Here is a 23,780-nt window from a genome sequence, read left to right as displayed (position 1 = left end):
CTGCCCACTATGCTGTGTTTTTTTTATTATTTTTTATTATTATTATTATTTTTGAACCCAGACCATCTGCCCTCCTTCTGCTCTTTGTTGTGTCCCACACGTGCTATTTTTTACATACTAAACAGAGCCCTTGTGAAGTATGTCTTTAGCGGTCAAACAGAGGTCCATCTATTCCTTGAGTATTCACAACAGTTTGCTGGTCAAAACAGAGTGTGTGTGTGTGTATATATATATATATATATATATATATATATATATATATATATATATATATATATATATAATTCCTACCGTTTGCTATTGTAGTGGCTTTTTGTTGGCAAAATTGAAGAAAGAAATAACAATTTAAATAATTTATAAGCATCAGAACAATTAAACGGAGAAAGAAAGTGTTTTTATGACTCTCCAAATTTCCTGCAGTTTAACTGACAAATGAAGATTTGTCCACACTGTTCCATCAAATGGGATGCCTGGATTGTGGAAAATATTCTGCCAATATAGTTTCTTTTATGTCTGTACAGCAGACAGCTATAACTGGTTTTAAGTACACTTATTGATTCCAATACTTGACCTATACTTGGAGTGGGCTTCGCGTTAGCCCCTTGTGTATGACTGGATCGTTTTGTTGTTTGGCTCTGCTTTTTGTTCAATTACTTTCTTCCCTGTCTTTGCCCTGCTCAAGAGCATTTTGGTTGCGCATTGTTCTGATTGTATGGATTGTATCCTTTCACGCCATTGTTTCAGATTTGGATTATTACAGCGCATGCACAGTCTTGCGAAATCTTTTGGAAATACAAAAAAGTGCTGCATTTTTATTATTTATTATTTTTCATTTACTTTATTTTTTATTATTATTTTTTTTTTACTTCCACCGCTGTGTCATGGTCCCAATCACACTGGCTGTGGTGTGTTTATTTTTTCTATTTTTTTGTGATCTCGTCATCCACGTTTGACATTTTTATCACAGTGCTATGACCAGTATCATTACAACTCAGTTTATAGCATGTGCAATTAATGTCCGCAGTTGAGGTCAGGTGAAAGTTCAGCGGGAAATTGTTTCACCAACAACAAAATCGGAAGTATAAAACTCAAGGAGAAACAGTAAACATCACCTAGTCACCTGTAAGCTTAAACATGAATGTCACTTGGAGATGCATAATTTGGGTCCAGCGACTTCCTCGACCCGCATCAGGACAACAAAGCACTGGGCTTCAACACTGCTTCATGAACACAACCTAGCCCCCGCTTTTATGATGGACAGAATAATGTTGTGCTTAAGTATCAGGTCCATTAAGAGTCTGCCAATTCGTTCCAGAGGAGATACAGGGTGTTTACCTATCCCCCGGCATTCCGCATTGTGTAAAGCAGTGCCCACTATTTTTCACCTCCTCTCTCCATCGACACTGGTTGTGGGGGAGGGGGGTTGCTCAGGGGTTTTCCAGTGCATTACAATAGCGCATCAGCAAGCTCCTGGGCCAGACCAGTGAACCTGGTATTCCTGCTCTTAATTTCAGGCGAGTGTGCAGGCCTAAGAGTGCCTCATCCCACTGGCTCGGTTAACTTTTTTTTTTTTTTTTTTTTTTTGAACGTTCAAGCTGCAAAGTGCTGTGAGACAACTTGTTTTCCTCACGCACGTTCTAACTTTGTTTGCATTTGGTTACCCGAGCAAACAAGCATTGGCAAAGCCAATAGCTTGGCCTTTTAAAGCCACAGCCTATTTATTCTGCCAGTGCTGTTTTTCCCTTCTTGTTGTGGCGCTAGGGTGCCCCCCTGTCCAGAATTGTCCTAATTCTGGACAGGGGGGGCATAATTTATTGTTGGTTATTACTCCATGAATGGGCATAATGTGTGCTGTAATTATGGACTTCGTACTCACAGCAGCTTCGAAAGAGCCATGTACTCTGAGAGCGCACTTTGTGTATGTACCTCGTTGGTTTCACAGGTCTTCCTACTGGTTGTTCAAGCTGTACAGCTGCAGGCCTGTCAAGAGGTGCCCCTCGATCCTTGTTTCTCAGTCAGCCATAGAATAATGTGCAGAAGACCGAAAACCTGTGTGAGCGCCCAAGCAGCAGTCCTGCGCTTCCACTCATGTACATGACTGCAATAGGTCCTCAGTGAAAGCTCTGTAGGAGTACCGGTGGCCGCTATGTTAGAAAAATATTTGAAAAAATATTTACACTAGTATTTGTGTGTATAAACATACATATATCTGTGTGTGTCACTGTCCCTTACTGTGTGAAAGAGTGGGACTGTATGTGCGCATCAGTGTCTCTGACAGCCAGGCCGGACCCCTACCATATTTTGCATTCTTACCCCTGCTCCCTCCCTTAGCGACATATCTCATCCTTGCATCTTTTGCACCCAACCAATGTACTCTTGTGCTGGATTTGCATAATCATAGTAATATTTGCCTGTTGTAGGCATCCTTAGCACAATTGCAAGTGTCAGACATGGGAAGGTTTAAACAAATGTAGTGATGGCAATTCTTGGCATGATGGGGAACACCCTTTGAATCAGTCAGCCCTGAACTAGTGGTGCTCACCCTTGACATGTAGTGGGTATTTTTGTCTTAATTGTAGCAATCTTTGGCATATGAGTGAAACTCCTGGTAGCCGATGATAATATTACATAGCATGTATAGCAGACTCTTAACAAACTGAAAAGTTGTTACTGTAAAAATAGTGGGCTTACATTTACTCGGAAAGCTTTTGTTTTAGGTAATAGTAGTATTTGAATTATGTTTAAGCCTCTATGAATAAGCGATACTTCATAAAGAGTTCTTGTTGATTCAAATGGTGACATCTCATCATCTTTAATGGTAAAGCTTTTATGACATCTCCTCTAAAATTAGTGTAAATTATCTGTATTCCTCCATGAACTCATCCATTGATCCAACAAACCGCGTTCTCACTGATTTATTATTCGATCCTTTCATGTTCTCATCCATTTGTCAGTAAATAAGAAAGGAAGCTCGCTTATGAAAAACAGCTAGATCTATTGACTTAGTGATTGTCTTTTCTTGCAAGCCCAACACTCTGGATTTTATACATTGTGCTACCCAGAAGTTTCATTTGATTTTACTTATAGTTGATTGTTTGATCGACTTTTAAATATATATATTTTTTTATTATTTCTCTGTCACTGGGCCAGCCCCACACTTCCAGCTGTCAAAAGCTTGTTCCTCCATGTGACTCTGGCCTTCTCTTTGAGCTGAATATTGAAGTGCTGGTTGACTGTGAGAGCAGATCTCATAGTCAACATCCAAGAATAATAACTTCTCAAGTCTATACAATCTGTAACACAAGTTAAAATGTTCTATGTGTTTATGTCATTGCTAGTGACAGTAACTGGGTAAAGGCATTGTAGGAAGCTGGCTCTGTATATATACTATCTCAAAGTGAGAGAGAGTGTCCACAGAGTCCAGGGGTTCCCCAAGAGGCTTGACAGAGGCAGTATAAATAATACTAATGCTCTTTGTGGTAGTGTGGTCGAGCAGTTAGGCTTATCAGAGGGTAGTGTTTAAGCATTTGTTGTACGTACACACACACACACAGGCAATAAATTAGAACACACACTCAATGACTTAACTCCAGGCCAATAGGTTTTTATATAGAAAAATCATATTATTTTCTTAATTTATTTTAGAACCACAAGAGTCAAATTGCAGGTAAGTACATTAAATGTAAGATACTTTTCACAGGCATAGATAGAACTTTGAATCAAAACAGTAATGTACACAGTTTGGCATACAATGACAATAAGCTATTTAAAAGTGGACACTGTGCAAAATTCAACAGTTCCTGGGGGAGGTAAGTACAGGTTAGTTTTTGAGGTAAGTAAAGCCCTTACAAGTTCAGTCTCCAGGGCATAGGCAGCCCAACGTTTGGGGGTTCAAGTCAACCCCAAACACTCAGCACCAGCAACACCGGGCTGGTCAGGTGCAGAGGTCAAAGAGGGGCCCAAAAAACATAGGTGTCTATGGAGACTAGGGGTGCTCCGGTTCCAGTCCGCTAGCAGGTTAGTACCTGCGTCCTCGGGGAGCAGACCAGGGGGCTTTATAGAGCACGGGGGGGTCTCCAAGTAGGGACACAAAGTACACCCTCAGTGGCACGGGGCAGCTGGGTGCAGTGAGCAAACAAGGCATCGGGTTTTGTATAGAAATCAATCGAGGGATGGGGGTGGAGGGGTCACTCAGACGTTGCACTCAGGGCACAGGGGGGCTTCTCGGGCCAGCCACCGACTGTGCTAGGGTGAGGGCCGCCTGCTGGTCACTGCTGCACCAGTGGTTGGTTTTTCACGGGCCTGGGGTCTGCGGGTGCAGTGCTTCTTCCAGGTGTCAGGTTTCTTTGTTACCGGGCAGTCACAATCAGGGGGGTCCTCAGGATACCCTCTACAGGCGTCGTTGTGGGGGTGCAGAAAGGTTTGCTTGGGGTGGACACATCGTTGGAGTTGCCTGGGGGTCCACATCCCTAATCCTATTGGGCTAAATCCTCCAAAGCAAGATGGAGGATTTTCTAAGGAGGGGGTCACATCAGCTCTGGTCACCTTAGGGGTGGACCTAGCTGAGGGGGTGACTCCTCCTTGTTTTTCTCATTATCTCCCTGGACTTGCTGACAAAAGTGGGGGCTGTGTCCAAGGAATGGGCATCTCCACTAGCTGGAGTGCCCCGGGGGCATTGTAACACCAGGCTTGAGCCTTTGAGGCTCACCGCCAGGTGTTAGAGTTCCTGCAGGGTGAGGTTGAAAGCACCTCCACCCAGGACAGGCTTTGTTCCTGGTCACAGATTGCACAAAGGCACTCACCCCACGTGGCCAGAAACTAGTCTGGAAGTGGCAGGTTGGCATAGACCGGTCAGCCTATCAGTAACAGTTGGGCTGGCATGCAGGGGGCATCCCTAAGATGCCCTCTGTGTGCATTTCTCAATAAATCCCACACTGGCATCAGTGTGGATTTATTGTGCTGAGAAGTTTGATACCAAACTTCCCAGTAATCAGTGTAGCCATTATGGAACTGTGGAGTTTGTGTTTGACAAACTCCCAGACCATATACTCTTTATGGCTAAGAATTGGCTTAGACACTGTAGGGGCATAGTGCTCATGCAGCTATGCCCTCACCTGTGGTATAGTGCACCCTACCTTAGGGCTGTAAGGCCCGCTAGAGAGGTGACTTACCTATGCCACAGGCAGTGGGTTGTGGGCATGGCACTCTGAGGGAAGTGCCATGGTGACTTGGTCTTTTTCTCCCCACCAGCACACACAAGCTGTGAGGCAGTGTGCATGTGCTGAGTGAGGGGTCCCCAGGGTGGCATAAAACATGCTGCAGCCCTAAGAGACCTTCCCTGGACACGGGGCCCTTGGTACCAGGGGTACCTTTTACTAGGGACTTATCTGTTTGCCAGGGCTGTGCCAATTGTGAAGACATAGGTACAGTTTTAGGGAAAGAACACTGGTGCTGGGGCCTGGTTAGCAGGGTCCCAGCACACTTTCAATCAAATCTGGCATCAACAAATGGCAAAAAGTTAAGGGGTAAACATGCCAACAGTGGCATTTTCCTACAGGCATGCACAGTAGGTTAAACCTACAGAGCACACACAGTGCACAGATGTTCCCGTAAGTATGTTTAAAATGCTTTCCAGATTTGATCATTAGGCAATGGTATGGCAGGCAGGAAGATGATTGATTAGCTATTGGTCTATTTGTTACGAGAGGATGCATGTAGTCACTTTGGTATATTTTGTGTTTTTCCGGGCAATATGTAAAACCTGTACTCGTGGATTATGTTCCTCAAAGTGAGTGACATTTGATGGCCAAATAAACCCCTTACTGCGGATTTGAAGTCTTTTTACATTAAAATTCCAGTATCTTGGTGTCATTGGTCGTCACAGGGGCTGCAAGCTACGTAGCAATGAGGAAAGTAGTGGAAGGAAGATATATATATATTTTTTAATTGTGTTTTATTAACGTTTCAAACATGGTACATTAACAACGCCTCATGTATAGAGAGGCATGACAATAAGACATAGCATGCCTGTACATCTAAGCATGATGATACACCCCACAACTGACCACAATAGCACGGGTTGTTGTGCAGCGGAATGGGGCAAAACACATAAGCAATGACACAAAAATATATAAACTTATACAACCGTGGAGTCTGCTTAGGGTGGGTATGTGGTGAGGTATGTGGTGCATGGCTGGGTTGAGGCAGACCAACTGCATCGGAGCACACGGCTGGAGGTGGGGTGGGGGGAATCGAGGGAGGCTAGATGGCTTGAACATAGAGGGTGCAGGGGAGGGGGAAGGGGGAGAGGGTCCATGGGGCTTGTATTGCGCACCTTCCATGCCATCACAATCAGCCTCTTAAAGACGACGAAGGCCAGATCTAGAAATCTGTAGAGATGTTTGTTACCTTTTGTCTGTCCCCCTAGGCCCAGTAAGCAGGATTCAGGCACCTGTTTGAGTAAGTGTTCAGCTCTCACACCCGCTGCGTGTCCTGGCTGGGTAGAGCACAGGAATGTAATCACATGACGTGTACCGCCATTTGGTGGGAGCACAATCAGCATAGTAGACATGTTTGCTGGCAATCTAAGTAGGTCGCAGCACACATTGTATGGTGCAGTGTTTTTAGAAATTCTTCGATGCGTATGGATCCATGGTATCCTGAAAGGACACGATAGAGCCCTCTTGGTAAAATCCCCCCACCCGATCCACGCCAGCTTCACACCAAGGGGCAGCATCAGGATGCTGCGCTGCACAGCATAAGAGCAGCTGATACCAGAGCTCCATACCCGGGAGTATGCCAGAGGGTGCTTTTACCATGAAAATGAAAAAAACCTGCGCCAACAAGGGTAGCCCACAGTCATCTGGCACGTTTCCTGACAGGGGAGGAGGGTTGAATCCTCATATAAGTAGGCACATCGCAGAGTATGTAGCCAGGACATTGGCCACTTCAGTTGCGCTGCCGCAAAATACAACTCAAAGTTGGGCGCATCAACACCTCCATCAGTCGGCGCCCGCTGCAGTATAATGAGCGCAGTTGGAGGGACGTTTAAAAGCATAACCAGACTTGTATTGGTTACGAAAGTCAGAAATTACCAGAGGCAATCCCATGATATTTAACTGTTTATTCTTGTAGTGCTGAATGATTATGCAGCTTTTGTCCTCTTTCTTGTGTATATTTTTATTAAGATTTTTGTACACCAAAAATGCTTAACAACTCTTTACTTTTATAGGGGCTGTAAAATGGATATTGGCTGTTGGCGTGTTTTTATTGACATTTTATGTCATATCTCAAGTGTTTGACATAAAAGTGGATTCCAACCTAGGAAGCCTATTTGGTAAGTTATCTATTTACCACTTTCTATTACATTTTATCTGTGTGCCCACTAGTACACTTCTCTTGTTTAGACACACATGAATATTGTTAGAAGCCAATATTTATACTTAGCAGATATTGTATTTCTTGTTACGCTGCTGGGCCTAAGATGGCCAAAGCTTTGTCAAAATCTCAAGCAGCCAAAAAAGAAAGAGATATTATAATACTTCTTCAACATTGTCCATAGTTGCTTACATTTAGGTGAGTGATTAATAGTTCCATAGCAACTGTGCTGTAATTTTGTGGCATATTGTGTAGGTTTCAAATGTTAAGGCGGCTTTTACAGCACCAGGGTCTGTGTCTCCCTAACCCCAGAGTGCAGTAACCTAATTTCTGCAGTCTTCGTATTAGTCTTGTTTCTTTTCTTACACCTGTACATTTTCAATGTGTAGTGCTTTGCTCAAGGCAAAGTAATGGACAAATTAGTTAACAGTTTTAAATAGATCTTAGTCACTTGGTAACCTAGATGTACCCTTTATATTCAACAACTTCCATACAATTAGAAAATATTAGTGCAAGCTAAATAGTGAAAAGTAAACTATAGCACCTATGTGGCAGATACGTGAGGAAACGTAGAGCAATTACGAAATGCATGAGAATGGCTAGAGCAAATGAGTAAGTGAGAGTAAGAACTGGTAAATTGCATTTTCAGAATGTTGTGTGCTTCACTCTAGTATGTTTGTCAGGACTCAACTGCAGAATAGCACATCACTGTCAGGGCTATTAGTGATGAGCTAATTCTTTTTGAACTGCTGGGTTTTCAAGTACTAAAGGAACAATGATCGTAAGGGTTTCGTTCTTAAGGCTGCTGGTAAAAAGTTCCAGAACAGAAGAACAGTACCAGTGAATGAATTGTTGTACATGGGTCATCGTGAACCTGTGACATTCCAGTAGACGATTGTTGTTACTACAGAGTTTGTTTGTTTTTTAACTCTAGAAAGTGTGTGAATGCTTATAAGGTAGGATGGGGTGTTGAGATGCAGTACAATATAAGTTATGCATTTCAGTTTAAATGAAATTCTTGCCTTTGTTGGAAGCCATTGTAATTTTATTAGTATTGCCTTGATGTCATTATATTTCCTTATAGAAGGAAGAAATCTAGTAGAGTAATCTAGGGTGGCTGTTGAGAGGATTTGCAGCATTGTGTGATAGTTCTTTTGGATTAGCATTTCCAGAGTCTAGTAGTGATTAGTGAAAGGCATGGGCAGAAGTCTTACAATAATTGTTGGGCAGGAAGTGTTTGATCTTTTTGGGAGACAGTAGTTGAAAGTCATCTGCTTTAGTAACCCTATTAAGTGTGGAGTCTTAGAAAGACGGTGGTCAAGAATGCTACCAAGAAAGGTGAGAAATTTGTGGTTTCTTCCTGTTTGAAGAATGCAATAGAAATTATGTGTTTTGGGGGTGATCAGTCATTTTCAGTTTTTTGGGAGTGGAGTTTGAGGAAGAACTCTGCCATCCCGGGTTGTAAGTTTATGAGAATGATGCACAGAATACGTGTTAAGAAATGTATTTAGAAAGACTTGCTTCTTGTCTGCTTTACAATGACTAGTGACATTGATTCTTGACATACTTTGCTCTGGGTTTCCATATACAAGTTGAAGAGCATAGAGGCTAAGTTTGAGACTTGTGACTCTCCGCAGGTAAGCCGTGGTGTAGCAGAGATATTGCAGCCCACCTTCACTATTTGAGACCCGTTGAAGAGAAAGGAGGCGGGCCAGAAAAGAACTGAACCATTGATCTTCATTCAATGTTTAAGTAGGGAAATGAGGTGTTTGTGATCTGTAGTATCGAATGCAGCTGTAAGATATAAGAAGAACAAGGAGGCAGCAATCTCCTACGTTAAAGATTTGATGAACATCATCTATAATTCTCAGCGTGGACATATTCATGCTGCCTAGAATCCAGATTAATTAACAAAACCTCAGCAGTGATCCTGGTAACTCTGGACTGTAAGCTTTTTTTGTACATGGAGAGGCGAGGTTAACATCTTCAGTTAAGTCACTGCCTAGGAAAATAATTTTTTATTCCTACCTTGACCAGTTTTGTAGTTAATGTTGCAAAAACACTGTGAAAAACTCTGATTTTTATCGAATTTGCTGCTGACAGGTCAGGAGAGAATTCACAAAAGTGGGGTGGAGTGATTCTTAAAAATCTGTTTAGTCAACATTAAAAATCTCAATGAAAGTAAACCACATTTGCTACAAAATTATTACTTGGCATCATTTGTTGACTTTTATTGGTTCGGTATGTATTTGCTAAGGCATTTTTCCAGTTGTCAGCACAAAACATATTGTGCATGCACTAGTTTACTTTTTTTATTTTTCACAAACATGGAGAAAACTAGCTGACTTTTGTCAACATCACTGAATGGTTGACTAGAACCCCCTTCCGCATTATCACAGGGCATCCACTTTGCTTCTCTTACATTTGATCACAAACCTCACCATTTTCACACTTAAGCAAATAAAACACAGATTGGTGTAGAATCTGTTTTTGATTTTAATCACCCTATAAGAATTGGTGCACATGATGTTGCATGTTCTTATCATGAAGGTAATAAAAGGCATTTCTTAAGCAAAACCACCCTTGTTTGTGAACATCAGTAGGAAGTGAAAAAGAGCCTACCTAGGTTATGCACAATATTTATGGGTGGGTGGTATTGGGCAAGCCCACTAATGCAGATCTCACTCTTCTGCCTTCACTTAAATGCCCTGATCAGAACTCTTCAGTCTTCTGATGGCCATATCCATGCCCCTATTAAATCTCTCACCTTGCCCAAGGACTAAGGATCCAGAGGGTCAGGGGAGGGTCAGTGGTCTTTGACAGCGTCCCTTTTAACATTTGTGAGTACTGTACTGTCATGTCTTCCTCGCCTGCAAAAATGCAGCAGTGCAAAAAAAAAAAAAAAAAAAACGCCAGGAGGGGCAACCAGTCAGGCGGCTCCTCCTCTCTCAAAAAATGAATGAAAGAGGATAAGGACTGGTAAATCTGTTCTGGTGTCACAAGATTACCATTTTTTTAAAGGCACATATATCCTGCTGCTTTGCTGCTGTTCTTGGGTATTGATGTGGAAGTACGGTCATTTAATGGCAAGAAAGATAAAATAATTTTGATCTAAATGTCAATCCCTCCTACACTCATTACTGCTTGGGGACATTAAGTCTTACTAACTATGCTGTCATTCAGTGTCATTTTTGCTTGGTGCCATTGACGCTTAAGTTGAGCGTTACTGCCTGGGTCCATTAAGTGTCCATGAACTTTGTTGCCTGAGGCTGAAAGTAATTCTGGATACTTTAAATGCTCACCACTGGCTAGAACTAATGATTCCCATTGCTGACAGTCATTGCCTGAGCCTCATTACTGCTTTGGTCATAATTGCTTATTACACTCAGGGAACATTGCACTGGTCATTTGTGTTTATTTCTGCTGGTGTCCATTTCTGATAGTTGCAACCAAAGTAAATTTATGCTGAATTGGCATCATCCGATTGAAGCTCCCCCTTTCGGTTGACTCATCCATTACCTTTATCAAGAATACCTCACTCAGATATTGGATTGAATGACACGACATCACATGTCACTATACAAGTTTAAAGCTGTTTCACAGCAGTCGTATAATCATTTGTAGGGGAGATCACCTTTGTACTGCTGACTTTGTACAGATAATGGACACAGACCAATATCACTGGACTTTGTGCTAGCCAGCAAACTTAAATTACAATAGCATCTCAGTGCCAAGGCTAAAACCACTCCACACTGAGGGGAAAAAAGCGCCCACTTTCAACTGGATACTGATGAAATGAATCAGGCTTTTGATCCCAGAACTCTCTTATTTTTGTACTTTGTCTTAACCATTCTCAGCCTCTGCACCTTGAGAACAGGACAGTAGTCTCAGTGACTTCAAACATGGTTCTTCTTTCTCATTCTTCACAAGGCTAACAAACCATCTACCTCTGCAGCTTCTAAACAGGAACGTTTCTTCACAAAGTTTAAATAATGTGACCATCTACAACAACTGATCAGACCTCCTGTTTAGGACTGCCCATCTTTCACTCTTTTATCTGAACTCCTCGTCTCCTCTTCCATGTCTTAACATCCCTTTTTGGTTGAGCGCAAGGGCTCTGACTTGTTGTAATCTATGTGAGGGCTTTTAACCACACCCACCGCATGTCCACCACTATCACTCGTTCATGGTGCTTTGCTTTCCAAAAACCCTTTGTTATTATTAGTAAATGCTTTACGTTTGTCCCTCCTTGAGGCGGTTTTGTTACCGCCTTGGCCTTCGACCCTGTTACATGGATAATTGCGCAATTGCCGATATGTTTGACTACGAGCGAACTTCTTTTTCTTTTTGTCTCTCTCCTTTGGGCTCACTGTGGCCGTGGCGCTTTGAATTGACTTGCTTACGTCAACTGTTTTACTTTTCATTTTCAATTTATGTGGAAAGAAAAGTCCTGTTAGGAGTTAACAACGCTAAAAGCTCTAACTCAAGCAAACGCAAGACCCATTACATTGCAAATGCTTGTTTCTTTTCTAGTCTTCCTTCACACTTGCTGCCTCTTTATCTCTCCTACTACAGTCTCTTTAACCTACCTCCTCCTTCCTAGACACCTTTCTCGTTTCACCCCTATTACCCATCTGATATCCTACACATCTCATCCGAACACATTATTGTGATTAACTCTTTTATTTTTTGATTGTCATTCTATCCGGAGCTACTTGTATAGCAAGTTCTGCCTCCTCAATAACTTACATGCCTGCTTTATTTTTGTGTTGTATTGTAAATGTATGTGTTTAGTCCTAATTACTACTCCTGATGATGTGTAGACATGCTTCTTGGCGAGTAGCATGCTACTCTGGAACACAAGGTTAGTGCTTAATTTAGTATTTTATGGTCCGTGAGTTTGGCCATCTACTTTCAGAAGAATGTTTTTCATTCATCACCTCACTTTGGGGTTGAATTGGAGGAAGTTAGAGGTCACCCATGGACATTGTTGGGCTGTCTATTTCAAATCTAATTGCCAAAAATCTATTGCTCTCACATCCACTGCAAATATCTTTTGGACGATACTCAATATAAAGAACATTAAAGGTACAACCTCTTTACTGAGTTCATTGATAATCAGAGCAAGAGATCTTTAATGCCATTATATCATTAATGATTATTGTGGTTACTCTTATTCTCCCTCCCCCTCCAGTCCATTGATGCTACAAGATTGTTTTTTCAACTTTAACATGAAAAAAGTTATTGTTCATGGGAGGTAAAATGTGCCTACAACACAAAACCTCTAAAGACAGGTTATACACCAGCAAAGGTAGTAAGGTTACTGTTTATGCAAACAATATGCACTGTTGCAGGAATGCAACACTTATTGGCCTGTATGGGCTTTAGATCCCCCAGCCAGGCAGCTGCCATTGGCTCGGTTGCGGCTACTTGACGGAAGACCATTCTTATTCATCTCCTCGAAGGTCCTTTTATAGCTTGTCAACCTTCCATTGATCTTTCCTTGTTCACTGCATTTTGTGCCCATAGTCACACACACTGCCTAATTGTATATCAAGAAGTATTTTCCTTGGCCTGATTACGACGTTCGCAGAGGGGATTACTCTGTCACAAATGTGACGGATATCCTGCACGCCATATACAAGTTCCATTATATCCTTTGGAACTTATAATATTACGGATGGGATATCCGTCATGTTTGCGATTTCCCATCTGCTAAGGTCATAATCATCCCTTTAGTGTCCAGGGCTGTGTTTGAAGTTAGCAGGGGAACAGGTGAGGAGCGGAGGAGTAGGGAGGGAGCCGGGCAGAGGAGTAAGAGAGCTCAAGAAGGCAGAACAAGATGAACATAGGTTAATGAGAATAATTTAGGCAGTGGACCTGACAAGACTATAGACTGCAGCCCACCTGCAGAAATTCTGGTTTGTGGTTTTACACTACGTCCACGCTTACTACTTGTAAAAGGTAAACAGCTTTATATCCTGCTAGGGTTTTCCTTCAGTCTAGTATCTAAAGCCTTACGATTTATTAGAACAGTATTACTATCCAGCCTTGCCGTAAGAGCACTTCGGTTTATTACTTCTTTGATCATTTATATGGTTAGCAACCACTAACTCCCCTGTAAGTTATAAGGCCTGCCACTCTTTTTGAAAACAGTCCATCACTCACGCAACACAGCACCTAAGTTGGACAATTGGCTGAATATTACCACCTCAAAAACTATACACTCAAACAGTTATACCTTACCCTTCAGCAACAACCACATTAGGCACACTCCCTGGCATCGTCTTCATCACACAAAAGGGAACCAAAATCTTATAGTTGGTTTTTAGTTGCAGTGTTCACAGCATCTTGTATCAAAAATTATGTCTGAGCCATTCAAAGTATGAGTGCTTAAACATAGCTTATCCTGATGCACACCACATTGAGTTAACATATTTTAGTGGGCTGATAACGGGTTCTTAATGAACAGCTTCTCTATACCGTGCAGGTGACAACTGTGTACCTGAAAGTAATAAGATCTACAAGAAAGTTCTTCAGCATAGGCATTGTGAGGAATTGAGTTGTTGGTTGACTGGGGTGTGACTCCTGTTCAAGTAGCAGCCACAGTCCATTGCACGGTGAAACACAAAAAGTCACTAAATTAACCTGTGCGTAACCCTGGGTAGCGTGGCACATAAAGCAGTCTGACTTAACTTGGAGGCAATGTGTAAAGTATTTGTACAGTACGCAAACAACAATAAAGTTTAAAACTCAATGCAATAAAAATCCTAAGCCAATTTAGAAAAATAGAGTAAATTTCAATAAACGTTTTGCCACCAACACAAAAAAAATCCATTCAGTAGAACTAGAGTTATGAATGTTTAAAGTTCAAAATAATGCCTAAAAGATAAAAATAATTCTGGACATCTAGTCACCTTTAGCACTACAACCAGGGGTCCAGCAGTGGATGGAGTCCTCCTAAGGGTTCAGGACTCACTCAGGTTGAGTCCAGGTGTGGGTTCAAGATGGTGTGCGTCTGTTCTGTCCCTGTTGCTCTGAACAGGAGGCCAGAAGACTAGCCTTTGGAGTCACTTCTGGTAGTCCTGGGTGCAGATGTATATGCAAGGCTGGCCTCTGAGGGTTTAAGGCAAACTCCAGGCAGCAAAGCAGTGCCTCCAGGTGCAGCAGTCTGTCAGAGTGCACAGCAGCAGGGAGTCCTCAGTATCCTTCCCGAGGTGCAGTACTGAACTGAAGACTGGGTCTGAGAACCCTGTTTTTATACCCTGGTGCTCTTATCCTAGAAGATGGGAGACGTTTCTGGAAAGGTTCTTTGAAGTTCAAGGAGTTTCCTCCTGCCTCACCTGCCCTGGCTCAAAGCTGCCTGCAGTGACAATACAGGGTTGTTAGGCCTATTGTGAGGCAACCAGGCATAGCCTATTCAGGTGCAAATGGGGCTGTGCTTAGCGGGTTAATCTTTACAAATTCATAGGCACCAAACATGAAACGTCTACCTACTCTCATCTAGGAATTGTAACTTATTAAATTTAATAAGGAATCCCCAATGTTATCCTACGGGAGGGGGTAGGCCTTACAGTTGTGAAAAACTAATTTGTGAGTTTTTCCACTACTAGAACATTAAAATCTTAAAAGTACATTTCTTAAATTACACAGCATCCGACCTTATGGGCTACCAAGGGCCTACCTTAGGGGTGACCTTTTATGTAATAAAAAGGGAGATTAAAGCTTGGCAAGGGATTTTAAATGCCATGTCAACATAGCAAGGTGACACTGCATTCAGGCTTCAATGGCAGGTCTGGGCAAGTTTTAGAGGGCTGCATAGGTGGGTGGCACAGTAAGCGCTGCAGGCCCACTGATATTTAATTTTCAGGCCCTAGGTATATGGTATACCACTCTACAAGGGACTTACAAGTAAAATAAATATGCCAATTGGAAAGCTAATTTGAGCACGTTTTAGGGGGAGAGCATGTGCACTTTAGCACTGGTAAAGTGACAGGGTCCTAAGGCCAGCTAGCTAAACTCCAGCAAAAGGGAGGAAAAGGTAAAAACATTTGAGGGTTATCCTGTAGGGAGGGCCATTTCCAACAGGCATTTGTACTCATAAGGAAATGGGAAGGTTCCTTTACCGTCTCCAAACTTCTTCTCCTTTTAGGGATTCTCCCTTATCCTACACTACGCAGCTCTTTCTCCTCAGACCTTCCCTCCAATTATCTGTGTCTTAAAATTCCTTTGTCTGTACTTCCCTTGCCTTTTAGCACTTCCCGAAACAAATCTAGAACGTGACCAAGAGATTACGTAAGTGATAAAAGCCCGGTGGGGTTTTAAGGTAAAGTAAAATAACTTTCATTCCAGAATCTTATTAGTTGTTGGCACTGGCTGTCGTAAGATTGATTGTTGCTTATATGTATAGAATCTTAATCCACCAAAACTTCACCTGAAAGGTCAGGGGTTGACAGGGGAGACAAAGTAAAGAGCAGGAGCGAGGAAAGGAGGAGGCAAGGTAGAGGGAATGCGGCAGGTACTTTGGAAATGGAGCATTGTTCCCCAGGACCCTATTTTCTGACCACCATGAAGAAGAAGAAAAATGTTCATGAAGGGCCAGCAGTATTTTCTGACCAGCACGTTGGAAGGAAAGAAAAGGAGAAATCAAGGTGAGAGAAGAGGAGAACACGGGAGAGAAGCAGAATAGATGTTTGGTGACAGTCAGGAATCGGGTTGTCAAGGATTTAGAAGTCTTGGTGCATTGGCCAAGAAGTACTAGGGCAGGCCACTGATGAGAGCTGGAAATCGAGGTTATCATGTAGTACATATTCAGCATTTTATGTTTTAGTGTAGGACATGAGACATTTTCCTCACTGACAGTAGGAGAGCCACCCTCTGTACCCGTATCCCATCCTGCAAATAGTGTTGGATGCTGATTCTGCCAGATCTTCTGGCTTAATGTGTAATAAAATGATACATTTTCTATATGTCTTAAACAATTTCCAACACCCACTTCAATTGGGTCCTGCAACTGTTATTTTAAGAGCATTTTTAATTGCGAAGTATGCTTTAATATCCACACCATCACATATATCATCCAGATAAATGACTCCATCCCTTACTTTACCCACTGAACCATAACATAGAATTTTGCTGTAGCTCTGAAGATATTTTAATCTTCGCTGTGACATATTGGCCCCTGCACCAGTAGTTCAAGTCTAGTTCTGCCCTTGCACAATTGTCTTTGGTCTGATGCCATATGCCTATTGTTGGGGTCTGCTTTGCCCGGCCGAAACAAACAATGGAGAAGATGCTCAGCAATACTTGTAATCATCATTTATACCGCTTGTAATTGCAGAAGTAACTTCTGCATTGGTAAAGATTCCTCAGATCCATCCTTTGTTCCCTCTTGAAAAGCACCGTGAGGCAACTTGGTGAGGATCATATTTGATAGACCTGAAAATGGCTGCAGTTTGTGGCTATGAGATGAGCAAGTCTCACAGAAACTTGAAGTCTCATAAGTGGTCTCATAGCTTTTGTGTAACCTGGAATTGTGGAAGAATATTTTTGCTCTGAACATCTTGGTCCCCAGTTTTGTCTCCAGGTTCCTACTTCCAGAAGCGTTGTCTTATTTTGGTGCAATTGTGTCTTGGATTCCTAGCTTTTATCTAGCCAGTCGCAGTGCTGCATGCAGTCTTCCAATGCTTAGGTTCGAGGTAGTATTCCACACTGACAGCACCATTATCCTCTCTTACATGGGGCACCAACTAGTAAACCACATAGAAGCGGATACGACCAGCAGATTATCAATCTGATAATCTGCTGGTGTTACCATTTCTGTCTCTCAGATTCTGCATTGCGAAGCCATCTCCTCTCAACAGAATTTACCATTCTATCCATGGTGGGAAGGAACCCGATTTCTGAACGTTTGTGGACCTCACCTAATTTGCGAGAGTGGAGGAGTTGGCCTTTGCCTATCTCTGCTTCTTCTTGAAGATGTTGCACATCCTAGCGGGTCCCAGGACGTTTTTCTGCAGAGCGGGGCAAAGAATCAAATGGATGTGGTTTCGCTTTATTCTTGCGGTTTAAGATGTTTTATTTGGATCTTTGTAAGGCGCATTACGTCTCTTTAATGGGTTAAATGAAAAACGTTTAGAAAAGTTCTTTCCAAACAACTAACAATCTCATTAAACCATGTCTGACTCCTATCTGACTTATTTTTTACACTTGCCATCTGTTGTACAGCATTTATTGAGCCAGTTTAGCTTGCAGACATGCCTCCATTACTACTAATCGTCCTTCTCCGACTCAGGTGGAAAACAGACCACCTCTATCTCTCTCTGTGTGGCATTGTCAGCATCCATCCTTCAACTCAAAGGGATCTTGATCTAACTTTATCTCAGCTGACTCCTCAAAGCCAATTATCATGTGAAGATGAGAAGAGAATTGAAGACAATAGCCCTCCTTCAGGATGCGAAACTCCAGATTGTTGTAGTAAAATTGGCCCATATAGTATATAGGAGCGTTGTAGGATACAAGAAAAGTAACAGTATTGTCATTTGGGGCTTATAGTCTTGTCTGCACAAACTAGATTTAAGTCTCAAAATGATGTCCCAGCTGACCATCAGATGGGGGTCTTCTTTCTTATGTGTTCCCTTGCAGAATGTGCATTCCTTGTATGAAAGCCACAGTGTACTGAAGAGACCAGTGGTGTCCAAAGACAAGTAATTGAGACATAGAATTTTCCCCGACAGTGTCTCTATCCTATCCTACTCCTGATGGTTTCCAAAATAAGAATGTTACAGCTATTAGATGCCGAACACTGATGCATCTGACTTTGGTAATAATCTTTTGTTTGGAGGAATGAGGAGCACAATCATTCAGTGAACAAAAATGAAAAATTTCCTAGCTATCCTAATGGGAAGTTTCAATTCTTTCAAGCGCTCGGAGGCGAGGATTAGGCTTTACTTTCTCCACTCTTACATCCAGTAGCCATCAGAAGCTTGTAAACAGAACAAAACTACATTTCTCATGAGTCCCAGGGAAATGGAAAACATCAACACGTCCACCAATCAGGTTTAGTCCCTCCTTTCAACTTTCCCCCGAGGACGCTCTGTCCTTGTTCTTCCTACGAACACAGCCAGTAAAGAGCAGTTTCATTCTTGTTTATTTGGATCCGTTCCTGTGAAATAGAAAAGGCATTTCAGCTATCTTTATGCAAACATCCTTGAGAAAGAAATATTCTTTTCAACAAAGAAGCCTGTCTTACAACATCTCAAACAGCATAAACTGTCCCAAACTGTAGCCTGACAGTTATACGTCAAAAGTAGTTTGCTTCCATAGCCAATGTAGGTACATCGGGAGGGAAATTCAAATCCAAGGGTGGGCTAATCTTTGCCTCAGAGTTCTTAATAGAATTGAAACTTTCCGTTACGAAAGCTAGGAAAGTTTTCATTCAATGTCAGGACCCGAGTTGAGGATTAGGCTAGTTTAAAGCTTGTCCACCACCAAAGAAGCCAGTTTCATAACAGGCCTAAAGTAAAACCTCTTAAAGGTGGAATCTGATGACCAGTTTGCTGCATTCTGTATATCTTCCAAGCGAGCTCCCAATGAAAAGGCTTTAGAGACCATAGCCCTATGTACTGAATGAGCACCGAAATAGGAGATATCAATCCCTGATTCTTGCATGGTCCAGCAGACCCATCCGGCAATAGCAGAGGAAGAAACTGCCTTGTGCGGTTTTGTGTGAGCAATGAATGGTTGTCTTTCGCCGTGTGGATGTATATCTTCAGTCCTAGCCTCATCGGTCTTGAATGCCCTCACCACACACAATTTAGGAACATCAGGAAAAGATTAATAAAACACCGCCTTTGCCTTGCATTTTGTCTTTGTAGAAGTATGAAAGGTGACTCCCTCTTGAATAACTACTTTACCTGTCAAATCTAGAGCTTTCATATCTGAAACTCTACAACAAGATATTAAACATAATAGGGTGACCAGTTTGGCAGACATCGGCTTCCTAGGGAGATGCTTATTAGACAGCTAGAACTTAAACAGATTCAAAACCTTATTCACATCCCATAAAGTAGAATATTGAGGTTCTGGGGGAATAGATAATTGAATGCCCCTTAGGAGTTTACATACCAAAGGATGTTCACCGATTGGATGACCATCCAGTGGAACGTGCCCGGCCGAGATCATCGACCTGAAAGTATTGATTGACTTATAAGCTAAACCTTCTGGTAACACTAACCCCACCATCGTGACTAGGCAGAGCAGTGTCTCTTGTTGGTGTTATCTTCCCAGACTTTGGTGAGTAAAGAGGCAGTCCTCGGACTTTCCAACGTTCCCTGTAATCTGCCACACCATAAGACAACGTGAACCAGTGAGTACCAGGTGATGGGGATTGATTCCCTTGGGTGTCTCAGAGAAGATCCTGAGATATATGTAGAAGTATTGGAGAATCCCAGGAAAGTCCCATCAGAATTGGAAACTAGACTTGAGATCTCCTAATCGGGGTAATCACCACTAGATCTGCCTGATGTTACCTAACTTGAGTGGATAATCTCATGATCATCGCAGGCCGAGGGAATGCCTACCCTTTCTCTGTGTTCCAGTCCTGGAGAAAAACATTGATTGCTGTCGCGCCGGGATCCGGCAGCCAGCTGCAGTACCTCTCCAATTGGTTGTCCAGTTGAGAGGCAAAGAGGTCGATCGAGAATGGGCCCCAACGATTCTGGATCTCCTGAAAAATTGTAGGATAGTTCTTCCAGAGACTGGTGTCTTGCCAATGGCGGGAATGCCAATCTGCCTCTTGGTTGGAAACCTGCGGGAGATGTTCTGCCGTCAATGAAATCTGGTTGGTCAGGCAATACTCCCAAAGATTGTGAGCCAAATCGATAGAGCTTTTGATCTTGTGCTGCCCAAATGATTGACATAACTGACCGCTCCCACGTTGTCCATCTTGACCAGAACCCAGCATTAAGCTTTGTCCTTGGACCAATATTTCACTGCAAATGACCCTGCCATCAGTTCGACACAATTTATATGCCAAACCTGTTCTGCGGAGGACAATTTTCCTCCTGTGGAAAATTCCCCACAGCGAGCCACCCAGCCCGAACCACTTCCATCTGATTCTATTACCCTATCTGTTTTGGGAACTGACAATGGCACAACCATTCCATGCCACCATGTAGGAAATCCACCGTGGATCACTATTTTCACTTCCTCCGAAAGAGGGACAAATTGGGAGTACACGAGACCCTTGCGCAGATGAGGAGTCCTGAGACATTTTAGAGCGGACCATTGCAATAGGCCCAGAATAATGACCTGTATTGATGATGTGAAAAGGCCTAATATGCTGGCAAGATGGCGTAAGAAAATCATGGGTTTGTATAAGGTGCGCTTGAGCTTGTGTTTGATCTTGGAAAGCTTGCGAGAGGGAAGACTCAAGGTCGCGTTGATTGAATCCACTACAAACAACCAGAATTCTGAGAAGGTGAAAGGACTGAATTTGTCTCATTGACTACGAACCACAGGGATTCGAATAAATTGATAGTCATCTGTAAGTGAGAAGACAGGCGCATTGGACACTGATTCAGAATCAGGATGTCTAGGTAGCCAATTAGTCTGACACCTAGCGCTCTCGGGTGTTCCACCACAGGCCTCATCAACTTGGTTAAAAACCATGGAGTGGGAGACGGACCAAAAGGAAGGGAGGTGAACTCAAAAATCCAAGTCCTCTCTTGAAACTGAAGAAAACATCTGTGAGGTGGGAAAACAGGGATCGTGAGAAACACACCTTTGAGGTCCAACCTGACCAGTCAATCCTGATCTTCCAGCAGAGACCCGAGGAGAATGATGCCTTCCATCTTGAAGTGGCGATATATCAACCACTCATTAAATTCCCTCAGATTGATGACTGGACGATGACTCCCATCCCTTTTTTCCACCAGAAAAAGACTGCTGAGTAAGTCTTGGAGTTGAAGGGAAGATGGTACAATTGCCCCTTTTTCAAAAAGACTGGTAATTTCTCCATCCACCAATGCCATGTGATCGGGTGGGAAAGACAGAGGTTTGGGGCGGGAGAGTTAGAAAGGAGACTTGTAGAATTCTATCTGGAAACCTGATCGTTTGTAGCACCCACACGTGCTTAGAAAAGCTCAATTGTGGGAGAAGTCTCAGGCTGCCCCCAATACTAATCCCCTCCGAGTTCACCTTGTGGGGTGTTAAAGGAGCCATTGCCTCTTCCTCTGGCGCCTTGCCGGTGGGGGTACGATCTTGTTAGTTAGAAGTTTCCAAACTTGCCCATGTCATGCCATTGTCCTCTGTGGGAATCTGCAACTTTGTTGGATGTTTGGTGGTAAGCATGGCAGTTCAAGTGCCCCCTGCCACGACCAGCTCCGGCAAAAACACTAGGTGTGAATATACGTTTCTTCAAGGATTTGGACTTATCCAGGGAGCTGAGTGTATTGACAAATTTTCCTAACTCCTTTACCAAAAGGGGTCTCCAAGAAGATTGCCCTGTACAGTAGGCCCTTTCTCTGAGGTGGAAAGTTCTCCTAATTTGGGGTCTCTCTTTATTAGGATAAACCTACTCCACTCCGTGGAAATTGTGCAGTTCACGTTTCCTATGAAAATAAATGTCCCTCTGAGCCCAGTTGGAAAGCGCATCTAGGGAGCCTGAAGCTTTGGCGTCCTTCGCCATATCAAGGATCTTTGCTAATGGACCATTGATATCGAACAATTTATTGTGGCATGAAAGCCAAGAGCTATCAGTGCCTTTCTTTGGGACCCTTACAAACTTAGCTAGAAAGGTAGCCATTTTGTATCCACCACAGGCATGAGGTGCTACTTTCCCGTCCAAAGCCTATCTTAGGCACTCTGCTCTAAGGCAGCTCTGTACTGCCTTGTCTCAATCAATCAATCAATCACATTTATAAAGCGCGCTACTCACCCATAAGGGTCTCAAGGCGCTGGGGGGGAGGGGGTCAGTGCTCGAAGAGCCAGGTCTTGAGCTGCCTTCTGAAGGGGAGGTGTTCGGGTATGGCGCGAAGGTGACTGGGCAGGGAGTTCCAGGTCTTCGCTGCCAGAAAAGAGAAGGATTTTCCTCCGGCGGTGGTTTTGCGGATGCGGGGAACGGCTGCCAAGGCCTGACCGGTGGAGCGCAGAGTGCGTGGAGGAGTGTAGAAGGAGACGCGGGAGTTGATGAGTTTGGGTCCGAGGTTGTAGAGGGCTTTGTGTGCGTGGGTGAGGAGTCTGAAGGTGATCCTCTTGTTGACCGGGAGCCAATGGAGTTTTCTCAGGTGTCCGGAGATGTGGTGGTGGCGAGGTATGTCCAGGATGAGTCGTGCTGCGGCGTTCTGGATCCGTTGAAGTTTCCTCTGCAGCTTGGTGGTGATGCCGGCGTACAGAGTGTTCCCGTAGTCCAGGCGGCTGGTGACGAGGGCGTGGGTGACGGTCTTCCTGGTGTCGATGGGGATCCAGCGGAAGATCTTGCGGAGCATGCGGAGGGTGTTGAAGCACGCTGAGGTCACCGAGTTGACCTGTCTGGTCATCGAGAGGGAGGAGTCCAGGATGAAGCCGAGGTTGCGTGCGTGGTTGGTCGGTTGGGGAGTGCTGCCTAGGGCGGGGGGCCACCAGGAGTCGTCCCATGCGGAGGGGGTAGGGCCGAGGATGAGGACCTCCGTTTTATCTGTGTTCAGTTTCAGTCGGCTGTCTGTCATCCAGGTCGCTACTTCCTTCATGCCGTCGTGCAGTCTGGTCCTTGCTGATGTGGGGTTGTTGGTGAGGGATAAGATGAGCTGGGTGTCGTTGGCGTAGGATATGATGTCGAGTCCGTGTTTGCGTGCGATGTTTGCCAGGGGGGTCATGTAGACGTTGAATAGGGTGGGGCTGAGGGAGGATCCTTGGGGTACGCCGCAGATGATCTCCGTGGCTGCGGATCTGAAGGGGGGGAGGCGGACTCTCTGGGTCCTTCCGGAGAGGAAGGAGATGACCCATTCCAGGGCCTTGCCTCTGATGCCGGCGCTGCAGAGGCGGTCTATCAGGGTGCGGTGGCAGACCGTGTCGAAGGCTGCAGAGAGATCCAGGAGAATGAGGGCCACGGTTTCACCCTTGTCGGTCAGGGCTCGGATGTCGTCCGTGGCTGCGATGAGGGTGGTTTCGGTGCTGTGGTTGGCCCTGAATCCAAACTGAGTGGAGTCGAGGGAGTCGGAGGTTTCCAGGGCGGCGGTGAGTTGAGCGTTGACCATTTTCTCAATCACTTTGGCGGGGAACGGGAGGAGGGAGATAGGCCGGAAGTTTTTGAGTTCGGTGGGGTCTGCTGTAGGTTTCTTTAAGAGGGCGTTGAGTTCTGCGTGTTTCCAGCTTTCAGGGAAGGTAGCGGTGGTGAGGGAGGCGTTGATGACGTCTCGGAGGTG

At 43.8% G+C, this 23,780-nt stretch overlaps 1 protein-coding gene across 1 annotated transcript in view; it reads left to right on the top strand.

The window, feature by feature from the left end:
- Positions 1-23,780, top strand: part of FAM3C (FAM3 metabolism regulating signaling molecule C) — a 251,437-nt gene that overhangs the window by 23,182 nt on the left and 204,475 nt on the right. Inside the window, exon 3 of the mRNA XM_069229911.1 lies at positions 7,232-7,336. Coding sequence (XP_069086012.1) covers positions 7,232-7,336 — 105 coding nt within the window. The remainder of the gene's footprint in view (positions 1-7,231; positions 7,337-23,780) is intronic.

This window comes from Pleurodeles waltl, chromosome 4_1 (genome assembly GCF_031143425.1).
Source record: "Pleurodeles waltl isolate 20211129_DDA chromosome 4_1, aPleWal1.hap1.20221129, whole genome shotgun sequence".
Classification (NCBI taxonomy): domain Eukaryota; kingdom Metazoa; phylum Chordata; class Amphibia; order Caudata; family Salamandridae; genus Pleurodeles; species Pleurodeles waltl.
Note: the sequence above shows the minus strand (reverse complement) of the source record. Positions and strands in the feature narration are given on the sequence as shown.